A 24,784-nucleotide genomic window follows, 5' to 3' on the forward strand; every position below is an offset into this window, starting at 1 on the left:
GGAAACAATTAACAACACTCGATAGTAAATAAAAAGGTGATTAATGGAAACACAATGGTGAAGGGTATCAAACTAACACGTTTATTGTCAGCCGAGATGATGAACATATTTTTCTATCACCAGAGAACAGTGCATATAATAACGCTAGTGCCGAGAAATGATTTATGTCGATAAATAGACAGAGAGATTTTTTTCCCTCTCTCTATTTTTGATATTAATAATCGCTTACTAAATATCAGCGGAGACTTCATTGAATGAGAAGAAACTTTGAAGTCACCGCATTACAATGATATATCAAAGAAGATTACTAATAAGTGTTGTTGTTATGAATAATAAATATAAACGAGTTCATTTTGAGCGAATTAATTGCAAATTCCTGCAGTGATATTTTGTTACACTTACATATAAAACATAACCACAATATATTTTTAGCACTAGGAGAAAAAATAAAATAGTACTCCATAGCAATAATTTGACAAACGGTCATGATTAATGAAATATTTGGGATATTGCTGTAATTTTTCTTACATTTTGTTGCATACTTTTTCAATCACTTATCGTCGAAAGATTACAACAAAATTATTTCACAGAAAAATGAACCGGGGGTAGATTATTTAGACAATGGCAAATGTTCAAGCTTAAAGAAAATAAATCAATGTTAAACGTTATATTCGCAGGACATTCATTGATACTTTGAGATTAAGGCGTAACGTATGGCGCTCACACCTCTGACGAAACGTTAATAGATCGTATACAATTTACACGAAGTTACCGTTATAAATGCTGATCAAACCGCCCACAGCCCACTGGGCATCTAAGAATCAGAAGAACCCTGGTGTATCATGACGTCGCAACTGCCCACAACTGCAACTAGAAACCCCAACCCCATAGCACAAAGCCAATGGATAAATATAATTAGTAAAGGATGAGAATTAGACGGGTTTTAGATTGACTACCAATTCTTAGTTTTAAGTAATTTTCTAGTTACACTCCACGAATATAGTTTTTTATAAGAATCCCAGCTTCTCTTTAGTGACCAATTTCTTGAAGAAAAATCCTAAACTTTTCCGAAATATAAATTTCAATTTCGGAATCCATAAATTTCTGCACCAAAATCCTAAAATTCCAAAGTTTTTCCATGGAAATGCTAATGCAGAGTAGATTTAAACCATGGTAATGAAATTTAATATTGTAAATATTTTGGTTTGAACTTATTGGTCGTGAGTGAGAGGCGGAGTATCGTTGGTGATGGAAGGTACTCCACGTGAGGTACCGCTTATGAGAATTCGAATTTGGAGTAGCTATTCGGTCGGGGGCGGAACGGGGGGAAGAAGCGCCTGAAGGGCAAACACTTTGAGACAACACAACGCTCCAAGGGGGAAAAATAGGCTGGCGTTTTACCGATATGTGATAAATATATTTTTCATCTTTTGCCACTTGACAAAAAGATTCGCCATATCGCCAGTCGAGAGTGTGCCCTTGACTCAGCGTGCGCGGCCCCAAAAACAGCCAAACAAACAGACTGCGGGGCGCACACACACACATAGGAAGGCACAGGGGGCTGCCGGGGGACCCGGGCTGATGTTTTCTTCCGCGAATGGGTGCCGTGGGGGAGGGGGGGGGGGTCTCGCACACGCACACACAGGTGCTCCCGCCCCTCCAACCGCGAGCATCCTCCATTTCGACCGTCTTTTGTTTTGCCTGCATCAACGGGGGATGAAGAGGGGGGAGGGAGGGAGGAAAGGAAGTGGAAGGAGAATCCAAAGAGGGAAGAAAAGAGGACAAGGAGGGACCTTTGCGAAAACAATATTGATCGATCGATCAGCGAAATTCAAGGGAATAATCCTTGGAGAAAAGGGAACTTCGTTTTTTTTATTTTGAACTTTTTTCTCTCTTCCATAAGGGAAGTAAAAAGAAAATAATAAAATAATAGGGAAAGTGGGGTCGGGGAGACACAAAAGGGGTATTCTGAAACCCCCACTTCCCACTTCAGAAAAGGGAATAACATCCTCCTCTTCTTCTCACCCCCCCAATTCCCCCCTGGTTGCCTCACCCCCCATCTCCCCTTCCCAGAATTCCGGCATTCCCCACTTCATGCATCCCGCATTCTCATATAAGCCTCCCTCTCCTCATCGTAATTTTGCAATCTTTCGGCAACGTATTCCCCTTTCAGTGGCGATCCCAAAGAGAAAAAGAGTCACAGACCGAAAATAAAACGCGCGTGAGGGGTATAAATAAATTCATAAAAACATTTTCAGGAAAAAGGAAAAGAGACAGAAGGCCGCTGCCCGTTTCTTTTTTTTCGTTCGTTTATTCATTCCGTTCTCTTTTCCCTCCCAACGACTCTTCGGCTCAAATTCTCTTTCGCTTCCGGAATATCTTGCTTTGAGTCTTATCACTATTGGCGTGCTCGTATTTCCAAGATTATTTTTCTCTTCCTTCATCCCCGCCCTCTAGTCTCCTTTGCTAGGCCATTAAGTGTCCATTAGGTCCTCAAGCTCCAGCGAAAACCTTTGAACCCCCTCACTATAACCGATCATGAGGAAATGGCAACTTATTCGGCAAATTATCATGCTTGATGGGTCCGGCTCACATGATGCACGGAACACGAAATAATACTCTGTTTTGTGTTAACTTACAGGCCGAATAATCTTTTGTGAGCCATCTTTAGAACGGTTTAACTTGCTCTTTCATAAGTCATAGGGGACTTAGTTGAGTTAAAGCGAATTAAGTTAGGTAAGCGGATGCCTCCATCAAAAGTTACTGCTACGACATCTCCCGCAGTTTATTGGAATGTGTCTAAGTTAAGTTTAGTTAAAGCTAATTCCTGTCTTTGGCTATTCATTGAAGGTATAATAGGTTCTTGAACTTAATTCAGTAGTTTAATCACGTGATATTTTTAGTTAAAGGATGAATCGTCAGATAATGTTCACAGAGGGTGGGGACTTCGCATCACGATATATATGTATATTATTTCTTCATCATCCTGATAATGCAATTTCCTGGTGCCTCTTCTACAGCTCTCTCTCTCTTTCTGTTGTTCAAACTTACTTTCATATCTGTACGTACTATTTCTCATTATCAGTTTATAAGCTTTTTTTTAATTTTGAAGATGAAGAAACACTCCTTGCTCTTTCTTCCTCACTGAATTAAATTCACCAAACATGGCATCGATACAGAGCTATGATCAAGGCATCGGGTAAGCAAGTTATTGCATGCATACGTAGTATATAGACATCAAAGGAAGGGTTGTTTCTTGTTTAGAGTGGTCTTGAAGAGATAATTTGAATCTAAAGGACTGTTGATTGGGTACAAGGTTTTTATATCACACAATTTGAAGGCAAAACCAAACGGAATGATAAAATATGTAATGACTTCCTATTTCACCCAATATTCAATTTTCCCCCAAGAAATTGCCACCACCACGTCGTCTAGAAATATCATTTTTATTTCTATGCTCACCCATTCTTACCTCCACTTTTATTACATTTTTCAACAATCCACTGTCTCGTAAAATGTCACTCTAGTCACTTCTAAATCTAACTTCTGTCATTGGCTAGCGCTCCACAGCAAATACATCCGCCGGTTTGTTCGTCTTTCCCACCGTCGTACTTTTTTCATCCTTAACCGTAGTGGCGCCACACACTTATCCTCATTTTTATTATATTTTTGGGTTTTTCTAACCGATTTTTACCTAAACGTGTTGAGTGAAAATGCTTTAATCGCATATCATAGCTTTTGGACTAAGTAACTTCGGTTTTAACGTAGAAATGGGTAACTATAATTGTAATTCCACCCGAAAACTCTTCTACATCTACATCTACTTAATACCCCGCAAGCTGCCGCAAGGGCGTGTTGCGGGGGGTGTTAGGACACCACCCGTAATTTAGAAAAGAAAAAGAAAACAAAACCGCATGCAATAACCACAAAATCATATATCCAAAAAAAACATGGCATACATTCATGCATGAACACTTATACCCCACACACATGCAAACACTCAAACTACAACTTACATACACATGCACCTGAAAGTATACCTACAGCTTTGCAGTGTTTAACTTTGCTCCGACTTGTAAATTCAATGTTTTCAATATTTCTAAAGTTACTTCGGTTTCTTACTATTATGATTTCTGATTGTTCGGGGAGAGAATGGGTATTTGTACCTATCTGTCCTGGAATCTATCTCCCTTAGTTTATCTTTGTGGTCAGATCTACCTAAGAAGTGTGGGGCCATTATAATTCCTTCAGTGTCATAGTTAAACTCGTTTGTTCTGAACCTTTCTAAAAGTCTAAGCCTCGCTTGTTCTCTCCGCACTTCAAGTGGTTCCCAACTCTTGAGCAATATGAAACTCATTCAATGCAGCGCTTGACATGTTTTCAAAAATTCTTTGTTTCACTATTCAGGGAATGTACCAGTCAGCAGATTGTCGACCAAATTCGAATATAACTCTATTTCTAAATGCATTTCTCTCCTGATAACCGATATTTCATGCTCAATTTACTTAAATATTTAAGTAAAGGTAATTGATGAAATATTATTCGATTATCAGGAGAATTATAAAAAAAAATATGCATCGTCCCACGTTGCTAAAATAGCAACGCGGGAATCTCGACACTTTCATCCTTATATTTGCTCTCCGTTGTCGACAGATAAGGACTAACTGCTCTTAAGGTTCTCAACTCAGACTGAATCCCACTTGGCAATGACCTAATCGCGTTATAACTTCAACTAGCTAAGTAATTAAATCCCCAAGCGAGTAATTTATTTTATTTCGACCACTTCCCACATCACGGACGAGAAAACGCCACTGTTTGACGTCTACCTCACTCCGGAACACGACCCAAATATCAAGGAATATTCGACCGCGGAAAATTTTCAACAGTTGGTAATTCAACTTCGCCATCCGTGTGAGCCGGGCCTCTGACCTACATTTCAACCTCGCTCCCCCGCTCACGTTTCCTCGATATGATTATCTCCGCAGAGTGAAAAAAAGACAATGACATCATGTTGCTTCCGTGACTGGTTTATGGGACGTTTAAGTTTGCCATTCCCAAAGCAATCTACTCCTCCGTCCCATGATGCACTCTTCTCAGCGCGTGATTAAAATCTCATTTGGAGAATTTAATCGCCCGCAAACACATCGCGGAATACAATTTTAGGAGCAAAGAAAGACAATGAGTTAAATATGTATTTTGTTCCTTTTCTGATTTTCATTTTGCAGTTAGCATAGCACTAGAGTGACCGAAAACGTCGAATAATATCGAACAGAATACGGAGAAAACAACGTCGTCATCATCCGGTTTTCTGCCGCATGGCAGTTCCCATACTCCCTTTTTGTCTCCATCTGTTTCTGCCTGATCTTTTGCTCCTTCATGAATTTTTCCAATTTTGAAATACTATCTAAGATTTTCAATCTCCTTCTTCATCTTATCCCGTTTCCCCTTCCACTCTTCCCCCAACTGTTCCTTTTTAATATCCCTTCTCCTCTTCTCATGCGTATATCCTATACAGTTTCCTTTTCTCTTAAGGATTGAGGAGAGTTCTCCCTCTTCCAATCTTTTCAAGCAACTCCTAATTCCTCACCCTGTTCTCCCATTTCATTCTTTCCAATCTTCTCCAAGACCATATGACTCAGTTCTGACCTTCTCTCTTTTACACAAAGTCCACGTTTCACATCCATGCATCACGTGACGTGTGGAATGTAAATTCCACACGTCGCACTTCACTATTTTCATCTTCATCTTTTATTCAAGACATAGGCACAGCCGCCTTTTCATTTATCGAACGCTTCCTTTTCCGCCGATATTCTTTTTCTAATTTCTACATCACTCCTGAAGTTTTCAGTTTTCATACTTTCAAGAAATCTGTACTATTCAACTTGCTCAATTCTTGTTTCATTTATTATTACATTCATACACTTCTATCATTAATATTCATCACTTGTTTTTTTCTAGCATTAATTTTCATTCAATATTCTTCCAATCCTCTTTATGGCGTCACAAAATTTTAAGCAATACCTGTACTTAATCCGCAAGCAACACTGTGTCATCTGCGACTCTTATGCTGCTTAGCCTCTAACCCCCAATATTTATCCCATTTTCGCCTGTTCGGGCGCATCTAATCATTTCCTCTATGCTGAATAGTGTACGTAAATGAGAGATAGCAACCCAGTCTCACTCCTCTTTTTTCCACTCTATCATACTTTTATTAACGCTCAATGTTGCCTTTTGTTTCTCATAGATTACCTTGATCAATCGTTTGTCTATCCAAACTAGCTTTTTTATTTTCAGAATCTCCCATAGCTAATCGGCATGCGCTTCAAAAATAATTGTGTTTCATCAGCAGTATTTTTCGAAATCGGATACAATTCAACCCTTTATTTATTTATTCAAAGTTTAAAAGATTTAAAAAAAGCAGAATATGGCTAGAAATGCTTCGTTAGATCCCGGTATTTCAAGCGCGGGCTACTAAATAAGTTCGAGGAAGTTCTAAGTCCATTCACACTAAAGTAGTAAAGTATTTTAATTTAATTTTTATATTAAAATATTCAATATTTTACCAGTTCTCAAATACTAATGCACACCTTAAAAGCCTCACCAAAATTCTAATTAACCAATATCACCATGCTTTGTCTTAAAATTTGAAAATATTTGTAATATACAAATGCATTGGATAACAGGAGAATCGACGGCATTCAGTTCACATGCACCAACTCGCATACGGAATGAAAAACATTTCTTTTACAATGAAGTCTCAGCATACGATAGATGTAATATTTCTTTTAACAACGCCTAAGTTTCAATATCGCTTTTCTACCTGTTTTGATATACATACTCCTGTGCTAGTACAAAGTGGTGAATAACTATGTGAGTATCTGCCTGCCCATCAATTTGCACAACCCTAATCTCAACGAAACCCTAAGAGTAATAATCGCAGGCACTAAATACAAACAATGATTTAATGTATGATAAAAAATAATTTCAATATATGAAAAAAAAATAATTTTAATGCATAAAAAAGCATTAATTTAACACAGCAACATATTTCTGTATTTACCGCAATTGTCTATTATAGATATCCCAAAACTCGTTATCCCCTACTCCAAGGGCTTCCCCTTACACAATCTCTATACAAAGGATTTGCATTTGATTTTTTTGACGAGTACGGCAAGTCAAATTTGGTCATTTACCCTTCGCTAAATGATTTCGTTTGGAAAGTAAATACACATAATTCGAAGCCGTTTCTAATGGCATTAGTTATTTGAAACGACTTCGGATGCTACAAAAGTACGAGTATAATCAAAAAAAGAGAAAGGACGTGATTGTGTGCTTGCAAGGCGGAAAATGAGCATTAACAATTAATCAACAGCTGGAAACTCCTTCCGCAGTTTGAGCGAAAGGTTGAAACAATTTGTTCCGCCAAATCCAAATATCTATATTACCCGCCTTGTCACCACTTCGGCGGTACGTAAGATCGATGAGTGTTCACTTTTCTTCAAATTATGCCCTTAACAATCATGGCGTACACATTACTTGAAAAATTTATGCTTGATATAATTTTAGAAGTTATGCGTATGGCATATTTCAGTTATTTTCCAACGTTTGTTTATTATTAAAAATTTTTCGCGATCTCAAAGCTATCCTTTTCGCTGAAAAGGCTGAATGGAGATCGTTTCGTATTTTTGCCTTTGGGATACATAAAGGCAGAGGTTAAAAAATGTAGAGCCCACTCATCAAATTTCAAAGCAAAACAAATGAGCAATTTAATGAATACGTATAAAAGCGAATGTTCGAGAAATCGAATTTAAACTGATTATAGCCGAGCGAAGTACTTAAGTGGAAACAAATACTATTACCTTAACTGTTTCTAGTGTATTAATTTTATTGTTACCAGCGCATCATTTATAATATATTTTATGTATGCATGAAGGGAGAGTGAGCGAGATTTCGATGTCGGAAAAATTTTTTGCGAGAGCAATATTCAACGATACAATTACAGGCGATGCAATTAATAACTCATAAAGTGAGCAGAACAGCTTAATACTTTTTTCGGAATGTTAATCTTGTTTCAAACGTGCCACGCTTTCTTTATTTGGGCGGTGTAGATTACCGTGAAAGCCAAGAATTTAAAACCTAAGAAATCCGCGCAGTAAATAATTGAACTCACCAGTCCTTTTTTCCGGGTCCCGGAAGGTGACCTCGTCGAGCACGACGGCGCTGCTGCGGCCCTTGGAGTTGACGGCGAACACGGCCACCCGGAAGGATACCTCCGGCTCGAGGTCGGAGAGCGTGAACGAAGGCCTCTCCGACGTGATGCTCATGAGGGGCCTCTTCCCGTCCCCCTCGTCCGGCTTTGGCTGCCGCGGTTGCGGCTGCGGGTGGTAGAGGCCGTGGTGCTCGGCCGCCGCCGCCGCCGAGGACGTCGAGAAAGAAGCGGCGCCGGCGTCGGAGGAGTCGTCGGAGGCGTCGGGGGCCTGCGCCGGGGCCTCGGCCTCGAAGGGCGCCCCTTCGGCCGAGTACAGCTCGAGCAGGAATCGCTGCGGGAGTCCGCCGTCGAAGCCCGGGATGCAGCTCACCTCCACCGACGTGCTCGTCTGGTTGAACAGCGTGCAGTTTCGCACCGGGAACGGCTTTCCTGTTGAGGCACACAGGGAGAGGGAAGTGATTCAGCACGAATCTCCTTGATGGAATATTTACAGGATAAGTTCCAAAAGTATTGCAATTACATTTTTTTACAACGCTCGTATTTGTTAAAGTGGGATCAAACAACTTGGAGTAGGTGAGTAAAACGCTAAGCTTTGCTGCGAAATTGGTCTCGGTGCCCTCTAAGCGGTGGAAGCGGCAGGACATCAGTTATTGTAAACCTCCGCGCCAACCGTGTCACTTAAGACCAACCGAGCGGTTATTTCAAGTAAACTTTTGTAGCGTATTGGAAATGAACCTGATTATTTGACAACGTCATCAATGATGACGAAACCTAGGATTGTACCCAGTTACGAATCAGTATAAAATAGGGTAGAAGAAATAAAAGCTAAAGGGAGCTGAAGCTGTGGTTTTTTGTATTATGGAGAGGAAAACTTCTACGCTTAGGACATTCTTATTATAATCAAGGTATAAGCAGTAACAGAAACCTTCAAATGCATTGGTGGCCCTCTATGGATGGGGACAAAAAATGGAACAGGCAAAAATATTCTGAAAACATTATAAGCCCTTGAAACCTGGCGATACAGGGGGTTCTTTGGTGGATACATACCGATGAAGCAATTGGGACTTCAAGACAAAGGTTTGATCTTGAGGAGTGAAGAAAAAGTGAAGGCGTGCGATGTTCTGTGACTGATCATTCAGTTGAACTAAAAGCAGTATACGAGACAGATTGGTAAATGTTGCCTGACACACTCCTTGGAAAATGTTGGCTGCGATACCTAATAATGATGCTCTCTGTACAAGATTAAATTTGAATAACTGGAAACGTGTTTTCCAATGACGAAAATTATCACTTTACAAGGAATGTTTGAAATTACGAGTTGCATTTTGATATCCGCAGCAACCAATAAGAGAATCTGGAACAAGGATGCATACCGGTCATGGAAAAAACTGCATCATGGAACGCACTACGAATGGCAAGTATTTATCATATTCTGCACACGCCGGTTCGCTGCTCGCGTTCGTGATAATTTGTTGCGAGTCCCGGTTTTAATTTGCTCAGAAGTCACGGCCGGGTGAAGCACGCGCCGTGTCGCCACTGCAAAGAGTGCAAAAGAGTGTATTCGCTTGGATGGAAGGGGTCGCCGCTTGGCTGTGAGTGGCCAACTTAATTTGAATGAGAGCAATCAACTCACCTCTTTATTACTGCTAATCAACAGAGAAACCTACATGATAATTAAAAAAAAAATGTTTCTCTCCTTCACGAAATGTGAATGCAAATGTGCATAGGAGGTGATTGAAATGGACAAGCTAGTGTAGTATGTAGCTAACATTGACTACAAAGATCCTGAAAGTCGTCGAATTGAAGCAAAACGTCCGCGTAAGTATTCGATCTAAAAACTCTATGAATTTTGTTGTGACAAGTTATTATTCCAAAGTGATGATTTTATGACCAAAATTCTTGGTTGAGAGATTCCAGAGAAATTTGCATATAATGACTAGTAAAATCTGTTATTCCAGTTCGCACACAGTACAGAGTGGCATTTGCCCTAATAACAAATATTATTTTAGTCCAAGAGTTTTAGTGAAATTATACTCACATAAAACGCAATAGCCAATAGAATCTTATGTTGAACGAAATATTCATTTTAATCCACACATAGTTCCCAGTAATTCGTGAGACTAGTGTACACTTGGGGTTAGTGAAAATATCTTTAGTTGTAATTTGATTTAAACTTACCATTCCTACCCATATGATTTCTATTCTCATCCAATTGACCAGGGAGTTAAAAAAATGGAAATCTCATGCCTATTTATTTCTTTACCATAGGTGCTTGCGTTTCATGTAGGCTAATAATTAGTTTTGAAAAATCATCATGAAAGCCGTCCTTAATAAATGGTCCATACGGAGTGATAGGAGGAAAGCGATTTATCTCCCATATACCAGCACAAAAACGAGCAAAATACCTCATTCAGATTCAGTTAATGTAGACATGGACTTTGACGTTGCTGCTCTATAAAAAATCAATGAGAGTTATTTTTGAATGAAATGGTCATTTTTCGTGATTCAAGCTCTCTGCTCCACCAACCTAACCACGACTCGGACAGACATTAGCTATAAACGTGTTTCGAGCCAGGATAGGGGTCGCGAGAGCGGGGTGGGTACTGACCGGCGGCGACCACCTGGTAGACGCAGGGCGCCCCCTGGTGGCCCACGGCGTTCTCCGCCCAGCAGGAGAGCGTGCCGTAGTCGAGGTCGGAGGCGGGTGAATATCGGAGTAGTGAGGCGGTGCCGTTGCTGGAGAAGCGGCCGGGCGCCACGTCCAGCGTCTCCCCGGAGTTGTTGAACTTCCAGCGGAAGGAAGTGGCCGGGGGGTCAGCCTCCACCTCGCACCAGATGTCCACTTCCTCGCTCCTTGACGCCCCCACCACCAGGATCTTCTCGTGGCGACACACGGGGGCGACTGCGAGGGGAAAAACCGTGAGGACAAAACGCTAAATAAATTAGCGGTTTAAAACATTCATCGTCAAAATTACAATTATGTGGCATACATTCCTGAAATAATATACCAGACATATGGTTCAAGAATGACCATACATGTAGTACATGATTTGTGCGGTACATTTTTCATTACCATTTATCGATTTTAATATATTTGGTTAATTTCCCTGATCAGTGTTTTATGGAGAAACATTCCTTTGATGATTGTTTCTCCCACACCTTCCTAGAATCCCTCCGCAATTCAGCCACCAATATATAGGTGAGAACACGCGAATCCGCATGGATATTAACATTCCGATCGTTTGAATTTCCGGGCCTGATCCGTAAACACTAGACTAGATCCTAACGGCTTTCCTCCCCACTTCCCAGCACGCCCCGCTCTTCCCCGCCCGAGCCCTTGCATTCCCTCCGCCCGACCGACATCAAGCGAAGAATAGCCCAAGCTAAGAACGCATTCATGAAGAAAAGGCAATTACTATGTTCAAACAACCTAAGGCTGCAAACAAGGAAGCAATTCGTCAAGACTTTCGTGTGGAGCATGCTGCTCTATTGTTCCGTGATTTGAAACACTGGAAAATTGGACCAGCAAAGAATAGAAGCCTTTGAAACTAGGTGCTGGATATGAACGCTAAAGATGGAATGAACAGACAAAGCAAGGAACGAGGAAGTATATAGAAAAGCAGAAAAGAGCACCATATGGAGAACTCTAGGGCAAATAAGAAATATATGGACTGGACACACATTGAGGCACAATGGATTGATTAGGAATATAATAGAAGGAGAGGGTACCAAGGAATGAGGGCATTGGCATTGAACAGAAAAGAATGGAGGGCTGAAGCAAACCAATCCTAGGATTGAAAAGCCGCGATGATGACATAGGTAATCTAACGGTTAAGGTTGGTTTTTGGATGGATACAGCCATTAAAAAAATATTTGGTGATTACTAACTAAATACAAAATCCTGTATCCTACTCTACATCAGACCCGTCTTCATCTCTGAGTACTTTCTTCCTCCCTTCATCCCGTCCAACATCCCTATCCTGTTCCCTCCCTTTCCCCGTTTGCCTAACATTCTCCCCTCTATTACAGTCTTCAACATCCCGCTGCCGGTCAACACCCACTTCATACATTTTCCCTGCTTCCATAGGATTTCTTCCAAAAAACCCCTCCCTTCGCCCACCATACCAAGTACTTCCTCATTTGTTTTTTAATCTGTCCATTTCACCTTCTCCATTCTTCTCCACACCCACATTTCAAAAGCCTCCAGTCTACGTCTATCCTCCTGCTTCAATGGCCACGTTTCCCCGCCGTACATAGCTACGCTCCATATCAAAGCTTTTACGAGGCTTTTCTTAACATCCTTACTCAACGTCCCCGTCATCAACTCCCTCCTCCTTGTGAAAGCCTCTTTGCCTAGTGCAATTCTTCTCCTTACCTCCCTACTACTTTGACCGTGTTGGTCCAAAACACTTCCGAGATTCGTAAACTGTTCAACCTGCTCTAGTTTTTGACCTCCTATTTTAATGTTAAGCTTGGCCTTTTTCTTTCTAGAAAATCTCATAACCTTGGTTTTATAAATATTGATTCTCATCCCATACCTGTCGCACTGAATTTCCAATTCACTCAGCAATGGTTGCAGCCCCTTAACTGACTGACAAAACTAAAGCTTGGTCATCAGCAAACCTAACTGATTTTACGAATTCCCCGCCCAACTTCATTCCTATCTCCAGTTCTTGAATCTTTAATCATTTCCTCTGCATACAGGTTGAACAGAAACGGTCATAATGGGCAACCCTGTCTTACACCTTTTCCTAACACTGCCCAACCGGACTCCCCGTTTCCCACTCGCACCTGTGAAGCCTGAGACATGTACAGGTTGCGGATTTGCCTCCTTTACCTCCAATCTATTCCTATTTTCTGCAATATACTCATTAGTTTTTGCCAATTCATTCTATCGAACGCTTTTTCGAAATCTGCGAAACAGGCAAATACCTCCTGGTTGTGTTCTATAGTCCTCTCGATTAATAATCTCATTACTGCAATGGCATCACGCGTACCTCTCTCCCTCCTAAACCCAAAATGATCATCCCCTAAGTAATCATTTGCCCTACTCTCTATCCTTTTGTTTATGATCCTGAGAACAACTTTAGCTGCGTGGGATATTAAACTTATTGTCCTGTAGTCTTCACATGATATAGCCTTTACCTTTTTCGGAATAGGAACTAAAACTCATCTCACAAAGTCTTCCGGCCAGATTTCTTCCTCATAAATACTACGAATCAGCCCATGTAGCCTCTTCCTCCCATATTTGCCTAAACAGTAGTTCCGCAGGAATATTATCCACCCCCACAGCTTCATCTCCCATAATGCCTTTTGTATCTCATCGTCGAATATGCCCGGATCTAAGCTATCTTCCTCTACGTCATGTTCCCTTTCTATGTCTAAATTTGTTAGTCTAAGTACTTTACTATAGAGTTCTTCTATATATTCCTTCCATCTTTCTTGGATCTTTCGTGTGTCAATTATTATCTTACCCGCCTTATCTCTACCTGTTAGCATAGATCTTCCCTTCTTACTTCCCGATACAGATTTACCTTTGCTGTACAGCGCACCAATTTCACCCTTTCTCTGCAGACTTTCCATATCCTCGCACTGCGTCTTCCACCATGCTTATTTTGCTTTATTTGTTGCCCGCCTCAATTTATTGTTCAATTCTTTGAACTTCATTTTGCCTAATTCTGTATGTATATTCTTCCATATTCTGCTCTTATCCATCTCTGTAATCATCTCATCCGTGATCCATGGTTTCCTAGTCCTTTTTGCGTTAACGGTTCCAATAGTGTCTTTTGCGGCTTTCGAAAACCCTTTCTTGATAATTTCGCATTTTTCTTCGTTAGTACTTAGCTCTTTGCCATGTTCCATGATTTCCTCTACCACCTGGTTGTATTCCTTCCTTTTTTAACCATTTAATGCTTCTACATTTCATTTTCTAACTCGCCGTCCCTGCCTTATCTTTTTGAAACGGATGCTACAATTGATAACAACTAAGTTGTGGTCAGAGTCATTATCCGCTCCCGGGAAGCTGTGCGAATTTATCAAACTGTTCCTTAACCTGTGTCTAACCAGGGTATAATCTAGCTGATACCTCTCTGAGTCACCTGGGATTTTCCATGTATACCTGTGTCTTTTGTGGTGCCTAAACCAAGTGTAAACTAACACCTGTCTCCTGCAGCACTGAACTGCTTTCTCCCCGCGGTCTTTTCTCGTGCCTAAACCGTAGTCCCCGACCTCATCACCATCTCTTCCTTCGCCTACCGTCGCATTCCAATACCCCATCGCTATCTAATGTTTCCCTGCAGGAGCACACGCGATTACGCCCTCTAACTGATCGTATATCCTATCGACCTCTTCTTTCTTATGGTTGCTCGGTGGCATGTGTACCTGAATAATAACCAAGTTCGTCGGTTTTGCTTTTATCTCTACTATTAATAATCTTTCCGTTACCTGCTCAATGCTGTCTATGCTTCTTCCTACCTCTTCATTTAAAACTATGGTAACCCCTCGTTGGCTCTCGTCCCCGCCGCTGTATATTTTTCTATACTTATCACTCCAGTAATCCCCGCTATCCTTCCATCTCATCTCGCATAGACCTAAAATATCAATTTTTCCCCTTTCCATCTCTCGCTTGACATTCTCCAGTTTCCCTGTCCTCATCATCGTCCCAACATTCCACGTTCCTTTTCTAACTAACTTGGTGTTCTTCTTCTGCGTTTTCTGTCCTGCTGCTGTCGGTTTTACCGGCAAGGGTTTCGTGGGATGACGAACGTGGAAACCTTGCCTCCCCCGCTGCCGGGCACGACACACGGCCGATTGGGCCGAGGATCGTAGTTGCCAGGACTTAAAATTTTGTAGTGTCCATCATTAAAATCTAAATCTTTGGAATGATAATTGAGGTGGTTTCCCGTTGCCTTCCTGAAAAGTGTTTTTAACGTGACACCATCACTTATTGGACGCCCCACTGGGGTCGGACGCCGTTGCAGCCGACTCACTGAGGAACAGACGCTGCGTGAACTATCTTTCGTCTGGCTCCTAACCTTCGACCTATCTGGCATGGGTGACCCTACCAGGAGCAATTATTATTACTCCCGCCATTACAGCTCTAGGGGTCATCGGAAATCACAAGTCCTTCCACCACGTCAAGGTTGTAGTCCGGTGAGGGATATATATATATATATATATATATATATATATATATATATATATATATATATATATTTATATATATATATATACACACACATATATATAAACACACACTCTTGGGTTCCCCTCTCCCCTCCATTTCTTCTAACCAGTCCTCACTTCTTATCCATCGTCCATTGCTCATCCGTCCATCCATCACGCATTGTTTTCTTCTTTCCGGTGACAAAGCTTCCACCGAAAATTTAAAAAATGTCAGTGCAAATGTAATGGCTATTTATTTACTCTGTGGGTACAAAAATAATAGCCGAAAAATAAGCTCCATTACGGTATACCTAGGTGATTCGTTGACGCATAACCTCAAAGTTCACTGCCGTGTATCTTATAAAATACATTTCATTATCTTAAATAAATCAAGCTAGAATTTCTTTTTGCCACATTATGAGAAGTTGAAATCACTTTTTGGATTTATGTTTTTGAGAAAACGGATAAAATCCAAAAAAATATACTATCTTTCTAATAACAGAATATTGTAATCATTTACCGTAAACACACATAGATAGATAGATAGAGGTCTTTATTTGGGCGAAATTGAGACCAAATGGTCCCTTTTTCCATTTAACACACATCACTCTTATAAAGCAGCGGATGGTACTTTTTAGATATTTTCTTTAGTTTTCAATGCAAAATTAAGAAATAACATTTGTAACCGATCAATATTAATATATACTTGACGGCCATCACTTGGATTCACTCTCGTGCGATTTCCATCGCATCGGTTCATTAAATGAGCACAACAGTCAATATTTTAGGCAAGGCATGATGCGTATGCATTTCCGTTATCCGAACGCCGTGGATATAAAGTAAGGAAACTCACACTTGACTCTGAAGTCCAACTCGTTGCTGACGCCCTCACCCTCCGGATTCACCGCCGCGCAAGCGTACTGCCCCGCGCTCGCCCGGGTCACCTTCTGAAGCACAAGGCTCTGGTTACTCCGGATCACTCGCGCAGACATGTTGTGACTCAGTATAGTACCCTGTGATAAGAGACAGGAAAATTAATTAAAGGGAGAGAGCAAAGTGAGATTCCCTAAGATGAAAATACGAAAGAAGAGCATTCTATGAGTTAAGCTAAGAATCCAAGAACGAATCTGAGAATTGTCCGGAGGGGAGATATGATACTCCACCTGGAGGTACTCGAAGTTTTGGTTTTAAAGAGTAGATGTTTTGTAATATTTTTACCCGCTAGGACCCACTGCTACGTCCACTACTTAGCACTCTGATAAACCACATTTGACTCGGTACGTGTTGTAGGTTTTCCGAGGGTCCAACTACCAAATTGGTTTCACATGAAACAACAAAGCGACATTCGACTTGGAGACCACATTTGCGGATTGTAGCTTTGCCCACCAGACTAATTCTGCAAAATTATATCATTGAATTAACTGTAGACCTTTAAGTTTGATTTAATTTTTTAATTCAGTATCGTAATTATTCCTCAGCTTAAAAAATACTCATCACTTAGCTTTCCCTAATGTATATATCACAAAAAACTTAAATTTCTCTCCAATAGTAGTAATTTTGCTCTTGGGGAGTGCATGTCTTCACCTGCATGAATTGGTGATAGATATTTATTTATATTATTATCTACTTATTTATATTGTTTAGTTTTATAATATAAATGAATATACATCTAAAAGGATAAGGAATACAAAGGTCATGAGAGTTACTATAAAAAGTAATTAATTATTATTCCTCGTTTTTATCTTTTAATAATATTTACATTTATTACAAATCAAATTATGAAGGTTAATGAGTTTTCATAAGCACATAGATGTAGAGTGTATTGAGATATCATTTCATGTTTACACATTATCGACAGAGCGTGCTGCGGTGATCGTGAAATATATGAAGTGAAATCATTCTCCATCGAATGGCACGTGTCGCTTGGGATTCAGTGATCTCACGTGCTCTCGCCACCGAAAGGGTTTAATTTTCGAGTCCAGGGGAGTGGAGCCCCAAGGCGACGATCCAAGATCATCGCCGCGTTAAACAAAGTATCGCGAGGCGTCACTTTATGGGAAATATGGGTCAGGAGTAATCTCGGAGCGAGGGATTCCCTTTGAGCGACAAATGGAAAACCTTCATTTCGGATCCATGTCTTCACATCGAACTCCTCGGGAGATGGGATTCCTTTTGCCTTTCATCCGCCAAATGACGGGAATGTCCCTCGAATATGAGCTCCCCGATGTGCTAAGATGCGAACCTTATCCGCGTTCAAAGGGCCAAGACGGCGAATGCCACGAGGGATGATGACTTTTGATTGAAGGCGAGGGGACCCACGGACGTGCCACCTCAAGCTGCCACCCCAGATGAATACGTATACGTCGTGGTAGGGGGAGGTGAAAAATAATCTTCGCTGAATCCACCAATCCATCTGCATTACAAAAATAGGATTGGCATCAGCCGGGACAGCAAATTCTAAGGGGACGTTAGAGGTTCGGATCTTTCCTTCTGCGGGCACAAAATGTCGGGTTAAGACAATCGGCTCTGGCAATCATTGCGCTAATCGAAAAACGAACAAATTTAGAAACTCAAAAATTTTCTCACCATGGTGTATCAAACAGCGGCTGATTAAAGTGGACTTTTAAGGTCATCCGGACCACTCATAAAATATTGTTCAAGAAAATGTAATTTCCAATTTGCCAGAAAAAAATATGAATGCAAATCAATATTAAGTGATTGCAAAAACAGTGAATCGATCAAGAGTTGGCATCCTTGTAAATTGCATGGCTAAATTAGGTAATACAGGGATAGGGTCGCGGTACTCCAGCGTTGTACTGCTGACCGGAGGGGCCCGGGTTCGATTCCCGGGCAAGGCACTCTAGGCACCTGAAGCTCCACCCAAGCTATGTGATTTTTCGGGCACCAGATCTTCTTGGGAAACCATAACCGGCGCAGGGAAAGGAACTGGCCCCCTACCCTGATGTCTGAATTTCACATGCCGTCAGGGTTAGTACTGGGTGAACTCAACCATCACCAAACCAAACCGACCTTGAGGTTGATTACTGTGTTTATTGTCATGGTTTATGTGTGTGTGTGTAAAGTTTCAAATGAAATAAATTCTCCTCTGAAGTGCAAAACTGTTTATGAAATACGAGCAGGAGCATTAATCCCATCATGGCATTAATTGAAATTGTAATCTAGTTTTTACCTGTACTGTCCTTGATTCTTAACGATCTACGTAAATTATTCGAAGTTATCTTTGTAAGTTACTACGCAGGTTATTCGAATGGTCTTATCGCCGACACATGCAATTAATGGCGGTTAATTATTTCTTGAAAAGTTCCCACCCTATTTGAAAAATCGCTCCCTACGCCATGGTAATATTAAAGATGTATGGTTGAGGTGATTTTATTCAACTAAGAGCAAACCAAATTGAATGAATGAAATGAGTTGAATCAGTTAAAAAATATTAACACCAATACTTCTAATTTAAAATGATATAGTTTGAAAATAAATGATTAGCGTTATTTTAAATTTCATGTCAATTTTCGACAAGATATTTCTCTGCGTGGGCGTGTTTCTCGAACTAATAACTAACAAGTCGGTCGATGTGCTTCCTATAGCCGTACGAAATTAGGAATTACATTCCCAAGTCCATACCAAAACTCAGGACACAGACGTAAAGAATAAGCGAGGTAGCTGAGTAAAGGGAGAAAAATTGGCGCAATGAAACACAATGTGAACGGCAGGGAGAAAGAGAGAGGGGGAGGGAGGGAGGAACCGATTGGCAAACTCGTGGAGGAGTAGATCGCTTTCGGACTACGCTCCCTAATCAGCGCCTCCGACAAGGGCTCCTGAGGGGGAGGGAAAGAAAGCTGGGCCGGGGCGAATGCGGCCCCACCCCTCCCCCCACTCGTCCATTCCCGCTCCGGTCACCCGACTGGCGTGCTTCGCCGAGACCCCGTGATTAATGGCATCTTTCTTGTCCTCCGACTAGTGTAGTTTCGTCTCATGACAACAAGGGTGTTTTTCGTCGGAAAAAGGTGTCATTTTTATTTCCCTTGATTTTCCAGTTCATCATTACTCACTTGGTTCTCTTCCCACAAAAAGATAAGTGGGAGTGGGATCAAATTCTGCGGACCCGGCTTGTGCGAAACGAATCTGACCATGGTTGTGACGTCATCACGTGCCACATCGACACAAGGAGAAATTCACAAGGATTCGTTGGAGAGAGCAGGAGGGCCAAGAATAACGAACGGTAACCGATCGATAAAATGCCAGGTATCCTTATCGTGCCTGCAGGTGGTAGAACGAGAGGAGATCCTACCCACGTCTTGGACTGCGTGTGGCGTTTGGGAACTTTGTTGCGATGGCTGCGTAATTCCATCATTTACATATACACATTCGAATTTCGAAGGTGGAATGGTTGATTCGTGAGCGCAGCGTTTGGCAGTCTAAACGGAGGATCACAGTTCAAATGATTTGCCTCTTTCAACTTCTACCCCATCCGTGCTTTTTTCACAGAAACTAAGATATCATCCTTGGAGGAGACACGGAGATGGAAACTTCCTTCTCCTCCCCTCACCTAATGAGTACATTTCTCATTTCCCTAGTCTTATTACTACGTAATCCCTAATCTCACAATACATTAAACCGGTTGAAAGTATTTGTTTTAGGTACTTTATCCTTTGTTAACGATCTTTAAGCATCAAAGGAAGTAGAAATATTCAGTCGCTATAAAACCTTTACTTTTTCTCCCCACTGCCTTAGGACATTTTTGCTTGGAGTCTTTTTGTCAATAGTGGCGTACAAAGACCATTATTTAACATAATGATTAGTGAAGATGTTTCAGGAAAGCTCTATTAGATGTCAATTCTTTCGCTTCCTTTCCTCAATTATTAAACCATTACTAGTATATATGGTGTGTCCCAAAATAAGTAGAATAAATCGGGAGAAAATTTAATTGCGAATCAATGCACAAATTACTACAACTCTTCAAGACATCCCTTGTGCATCGGCACACCGATGTCAGCGCCTCTGCCACGCTTTTGGTACGCTTACTGGAAGGTGGCGACGGGAATCTCGCTCAAGGACCTCGTCATGGCGTCTTAAACATAATATAGAGGTATAAAATGTCACTCAAAGGGTCGTACTTAAAGGTCTACGTCTCGTCACCAGTAACCCCCTGCTTTGAAAAATGTGGGTCACCTTCACCGTGGTTCTAGAGGTCCAAAGCAAAGTTGTCGCACGAGCAGTCTTCCGACAGCACCTTGGATACCATCTTGGTACACCTTTCTCATGGATAAATCTTCTCTAAGAATGCAATGCACTGTGGTTTTCTGAAAATTGCACTCTTCTGCTAATATCCTAACCCTTGGGGGTCAATCAGAATTGAGCGTGTGTCTCACTTTTTGCACATATCCACCACACTGTGTTGTTTGTGGATGTCATGAGCATTCCTCATCATCAACCTCCTCTTTACTATCCCAGAACATCCTGTTCAACCAGAAAAGCACCACTTGGGGTATTTCTCCATCTCCATTAGAATCCTTAACCATGATCATGGCCTCCGACCCCGATTTCCCGAGTTTAACATGAAATTTATCAAATATCATTGTTTCATGGCATCGCGAATTTGTGACGCGACCCTCGAACAGGGGTTCAGAGATGCAGCGATCCGTAGACCACGGACTGTGCTATTTTGCCTCTATTATCCTGATTGACTTTATATCATTGGTTATCGGCATGTATTACAAAAATATGCTTTCCCGAATTACACAGAAGTAACCACATCTATGTTAAATGCGTTGTAAATGAATTTTCATTTACTTAGCATAAATTAAGATATATTATAGGTACCTTTGAAAATTCACATGTTATCACCAAAATTAATTATTTCCGAGAGAATGAATAGTGAATTCATGATGCTATTATTAAAATAGTGGATAGGAGATAAAATAAACCAACATACTCATATGTATTGGAATGAACAAATTTCTATTAAGCCATCTTGCTAACAGTGAAACGATCATGCACCCGAATGGACACTGCAAAATGTACTCGAAGAAATATTTGCGTTGCCATTGCTACGTAACCAAGAGTTCCCAAGCATATGGTTACAGGAAGTAATACTCAAAACCACTGCCACTATAGCCTCGATGAATAGTGTTCCTTCCTCCATAAACATCATATAATACAGTTTAACATTAATGTTACTCTAATTCATATATTACACAGTTGCATATAAAGGGGAGCACTAAGTGTCTAAACTAATAGTGTGTTATAATTAATACAGAGTAGGTATTTTAGTTTGATCAATTATTTTATGTATTTCAAATATCATCATATATTACAAACAGTTAATTTGAGGCCATACATGTACGTTTGCACGGTATAAGTTTTCACTTGCTGTGCGTGTTTTACTGCAAACCATTCCGAATGGAAACAACTGCTTATATTGAAAATTTGACGGATATTTAAATTGATGAAAAGGCTTTTCTACGAACGAGAGAAATAGAACTTTTATAATGAATCAATTCCTATCCAATGAACCGACTGACATGGGCACTACGGTCTCTTTGCTTTTGTACATCGAAGGTTTTTGGATCGAGGCAACACGAGCTTCGGTTGTTTTACTAGTCTTTGGAAGAAGAGGGGTAGAGGAAGCAGTCCAATGGTCATTTCAGGGCGAATATAAAAGTTTAATTTTTATAGCAATAATAATAAATCTACTCCGACACTGCGACTCTGTGCCTTTGAGAATTGGTTGTCCAGAAATTTATTTATCCGTGAAAATAAAAACAACACTTCTTTTTGTATCTTTTATGAGTGAATAAAATTTTTTCATGAAAAACCTACGAATAAATAGGGGTTGAAAAAGACACATGAGAAGAAAGAAAACATTACAGTCGTCGATACTATTAGATATCTGAAAACCTTTATGGGAAAAGGTCACACCAACTGCGACACTTAATGAACACGACGAGAATGCCATGGCGGTCGCGATTCGTTTATTGGGCATTTGGCGGCCGTCAGGGGTTTCGTTGTCTGCCGATTCCCCTGACCAAAGAGGAAAGCAGACCATTAGGAAGGAGGGTATATTAGTGACAGGGCCATTAATCATTTTCACGCGCGGCTTTTAAGGTGTGCTCGTTGACAGCGACCAGCTCCTGTTGTGCTCCTTGGTTCCCTTCACCGGAGTGTAAGTACCCAGGAAGTGAGTGAGGTAAGCGATATCCATCGCAATTGTGAGGGGTATGGGTTTGCGTCGGGATTAGCGTACAATTTACGATCGAATGGAAATATTAAGAGGGGTTAAGCGAGAATGCTGGGTAATAGAGGAAAAAAAAATGATGTCGTAATTACCGAGCACAACGAGCTGATTTAATTACCTGAATATACATTAAAATAAGAATTAGATTTTGTATGAAAGTTCATTACTGATTAATTTTAAGAATGTGGGCAGCATATATTTTAGCCTGGTTCCCAAATGTAAGGAGCCGATTTCACGTATTATGCTAGGACACTACGTGATTTTTTTTGCCAGGAGGTTCGAGCAATGACATTTTCATAATTTATAATATTTTCATACTTAAGTCGGTACTTAGATACTTTCATTAGAAGTCGGCGCAAGAAACATGAAATGAATATTTTTGAAAAATAATAAATTAGGTGTGCTTCAAAAGTATTAACTAATTATGAAATAATTCAACTGAGAACTACAGTTCACTATTTCCTATAAACTATCAGCCAATTTTAATGCCTGTCAGTTTGTCTGTTGAATAATCATGCCAATTGAATGATTTTCAATTCCCAGGCTCTGTTCCCGGTACTCACTTTCATCAACTGGTTCCATGAAATTTTCATTAACTTACATCAACAAAAGCATTGAAATTTTTTATCAATATCTTTCACCATCAAGTTTTTATTTGCTTTAAACTGCATTAACGTCTTCTACTACTCTTCTTCGGATGTGAATATTATGTAACAAATGCCGACGCACACACACAATAACGGTCACTCTTTGTTCAAACAGTTGCAGCTGAGCAAGTGTTTTTGCTGTCTACTCCGCATTGATCCATTTGTACTCCATTACATACATATGCTCCCGTGAATAAGAAAAAAATTCATCGGATGCATCTGCCCTTAACCATGGATACCGCGCGCATTTGATGTCGGAAAATGAGCTAAAGTGAAGTACGAAACCAAATGGCTATTAAAAGGATCATACGTAGAGGCATGAGAATGGTAGAAAATTGAAAAAGGAATCACATTTTGAGATGTTGTTTCCGCCCGGACATAAAGCCAGTTCCTCTATCACTGATTTGACATTACAGTAGTCGTAGTCGTAGCTATTCGGGAAGGCAACCGACAGCTGAGGTCATTTGCGCCATAAGGGACGGATGGGAACGGAGGAACGGTAGAGGGAAACCCAGCGTCGGCATTAGCCACTTCTTAGCGATAAGCACCAATGGTTCCACAGTTTAAGGCTCACCCCGATGGACGGCGTGGTCTCCACAAAGCACGTCAATTAGGGATCCGGATACCACTGAAAAAGATCTGCCGCCATCCGGATCCCCATGCAGGGGATCACGATGGTTCACATCGTGATCCCCTGCATGTTATTAGGTTTATCCTTTCCCCATTCAACTCAATCCAACTGGAAATGTAATAAGTGAATATCTTCGCATAAAATCTTGATGATGTGCCAAGGTCATGAAGATCGATTTCATGTGAAAGAATTCCATTTTCCTCCAATGAATCTAAATCGATTATAGCATTAACTCATTCCGCGGTGAATGACCAGCTCCATATCCGTACCAATGTGAAGCCGAGGTTAGCTCAGACTCTTTGATTTCAGGGACACGATGAAGGCAATCTCAGAGACGCAGATTCCCTCTGAATGTGGGTGATGGAGCCTCAGTAGGGCTTCAAGGAGTGAGACCGATTTACGGCATATTTTATTGAATTCGTATGCTCTAGTCAATGTGACCGCTCTTTGGCTTAAACTCGAAGTAAATTCCATTTCCTACATATATCGACCAATCTTTCTTGAAAAATCCTTGACAGTTCCTGTATAACATTAAAGATATGGACAGGAGAATTGTTATTACATGGGAAAACAAATATCGGCGTTGAAATATCTATACAAAAATCTGGATATTATGGATAAAAAGGGATATTGTGCAAATATTTGACTTTGAAATATTCAAGAAGGAGCAACATATAAATTTAATTACAGTGTACTAGATAATATTCTTAATGGCGTTCATAATCCCTGCGTGGGTAGACCCATAAGTACCTGGCTGACATTACGATGGCGGTAGTTGTTTGAAAAATATCACTGTATTAGAAATTACGAAATCTATAAAGCATATGTTTCAAGTTTGTAGATGCCACGTTGTTTATTATTTGTTTGGCAGCCATCAA

General features: G+C 40.7%; 1 protein-coding gene across 1 annotated transcript in view; it reads right to left on the minus strand.

Annotated features, from left to right (window-relative positions):
- Window positions 1–24,784, minus strand: part of LOC139699010 (neural cell adhesion molecule 1-like) — a 353,608-nt gene that overhangs the window by 55,315 nt on the left and 273,509 nt on the right. The window contains exons 9-12 of the mRNA XM_071598006.1: window positions 16,227–16,386; window positions 10,818–11,111; window positions 8,506–8,638; window positions 8,171–8,331 (exon numbers count right to left, since the gene is read on the minus strand). Coding sequence (XP_071454107.1) covers window positions 8,171–8,331; window positions 8,506–8,638; window positions 10,818–11,111; window positions 16,227–16,386 — 748 coding nt within the window. The remainder of the gene's footprint in view (window positions 1–8,170; window positions 8,332–8,505; window positions 8,639–10,817; window positions 11,112–16,226; window positions 16,387–24,784) is intronic.

Source organism: Hetaerina americana, unplaced genomic scaffold (assembly GCF_022747635.1).
Source record: "Hetaerina americana unplaced genomic scaffold, ioHetAmer1.1.p SCAF_9, whole genome shotgun sequence".
Classification (NCBI taxonomy): domain Eukaryota; kingdom Metazoa; phylum Arthropoda; class Insecta; order Odonata; family Calopterygidae; genus Hetaerina; species Hetaerina americana.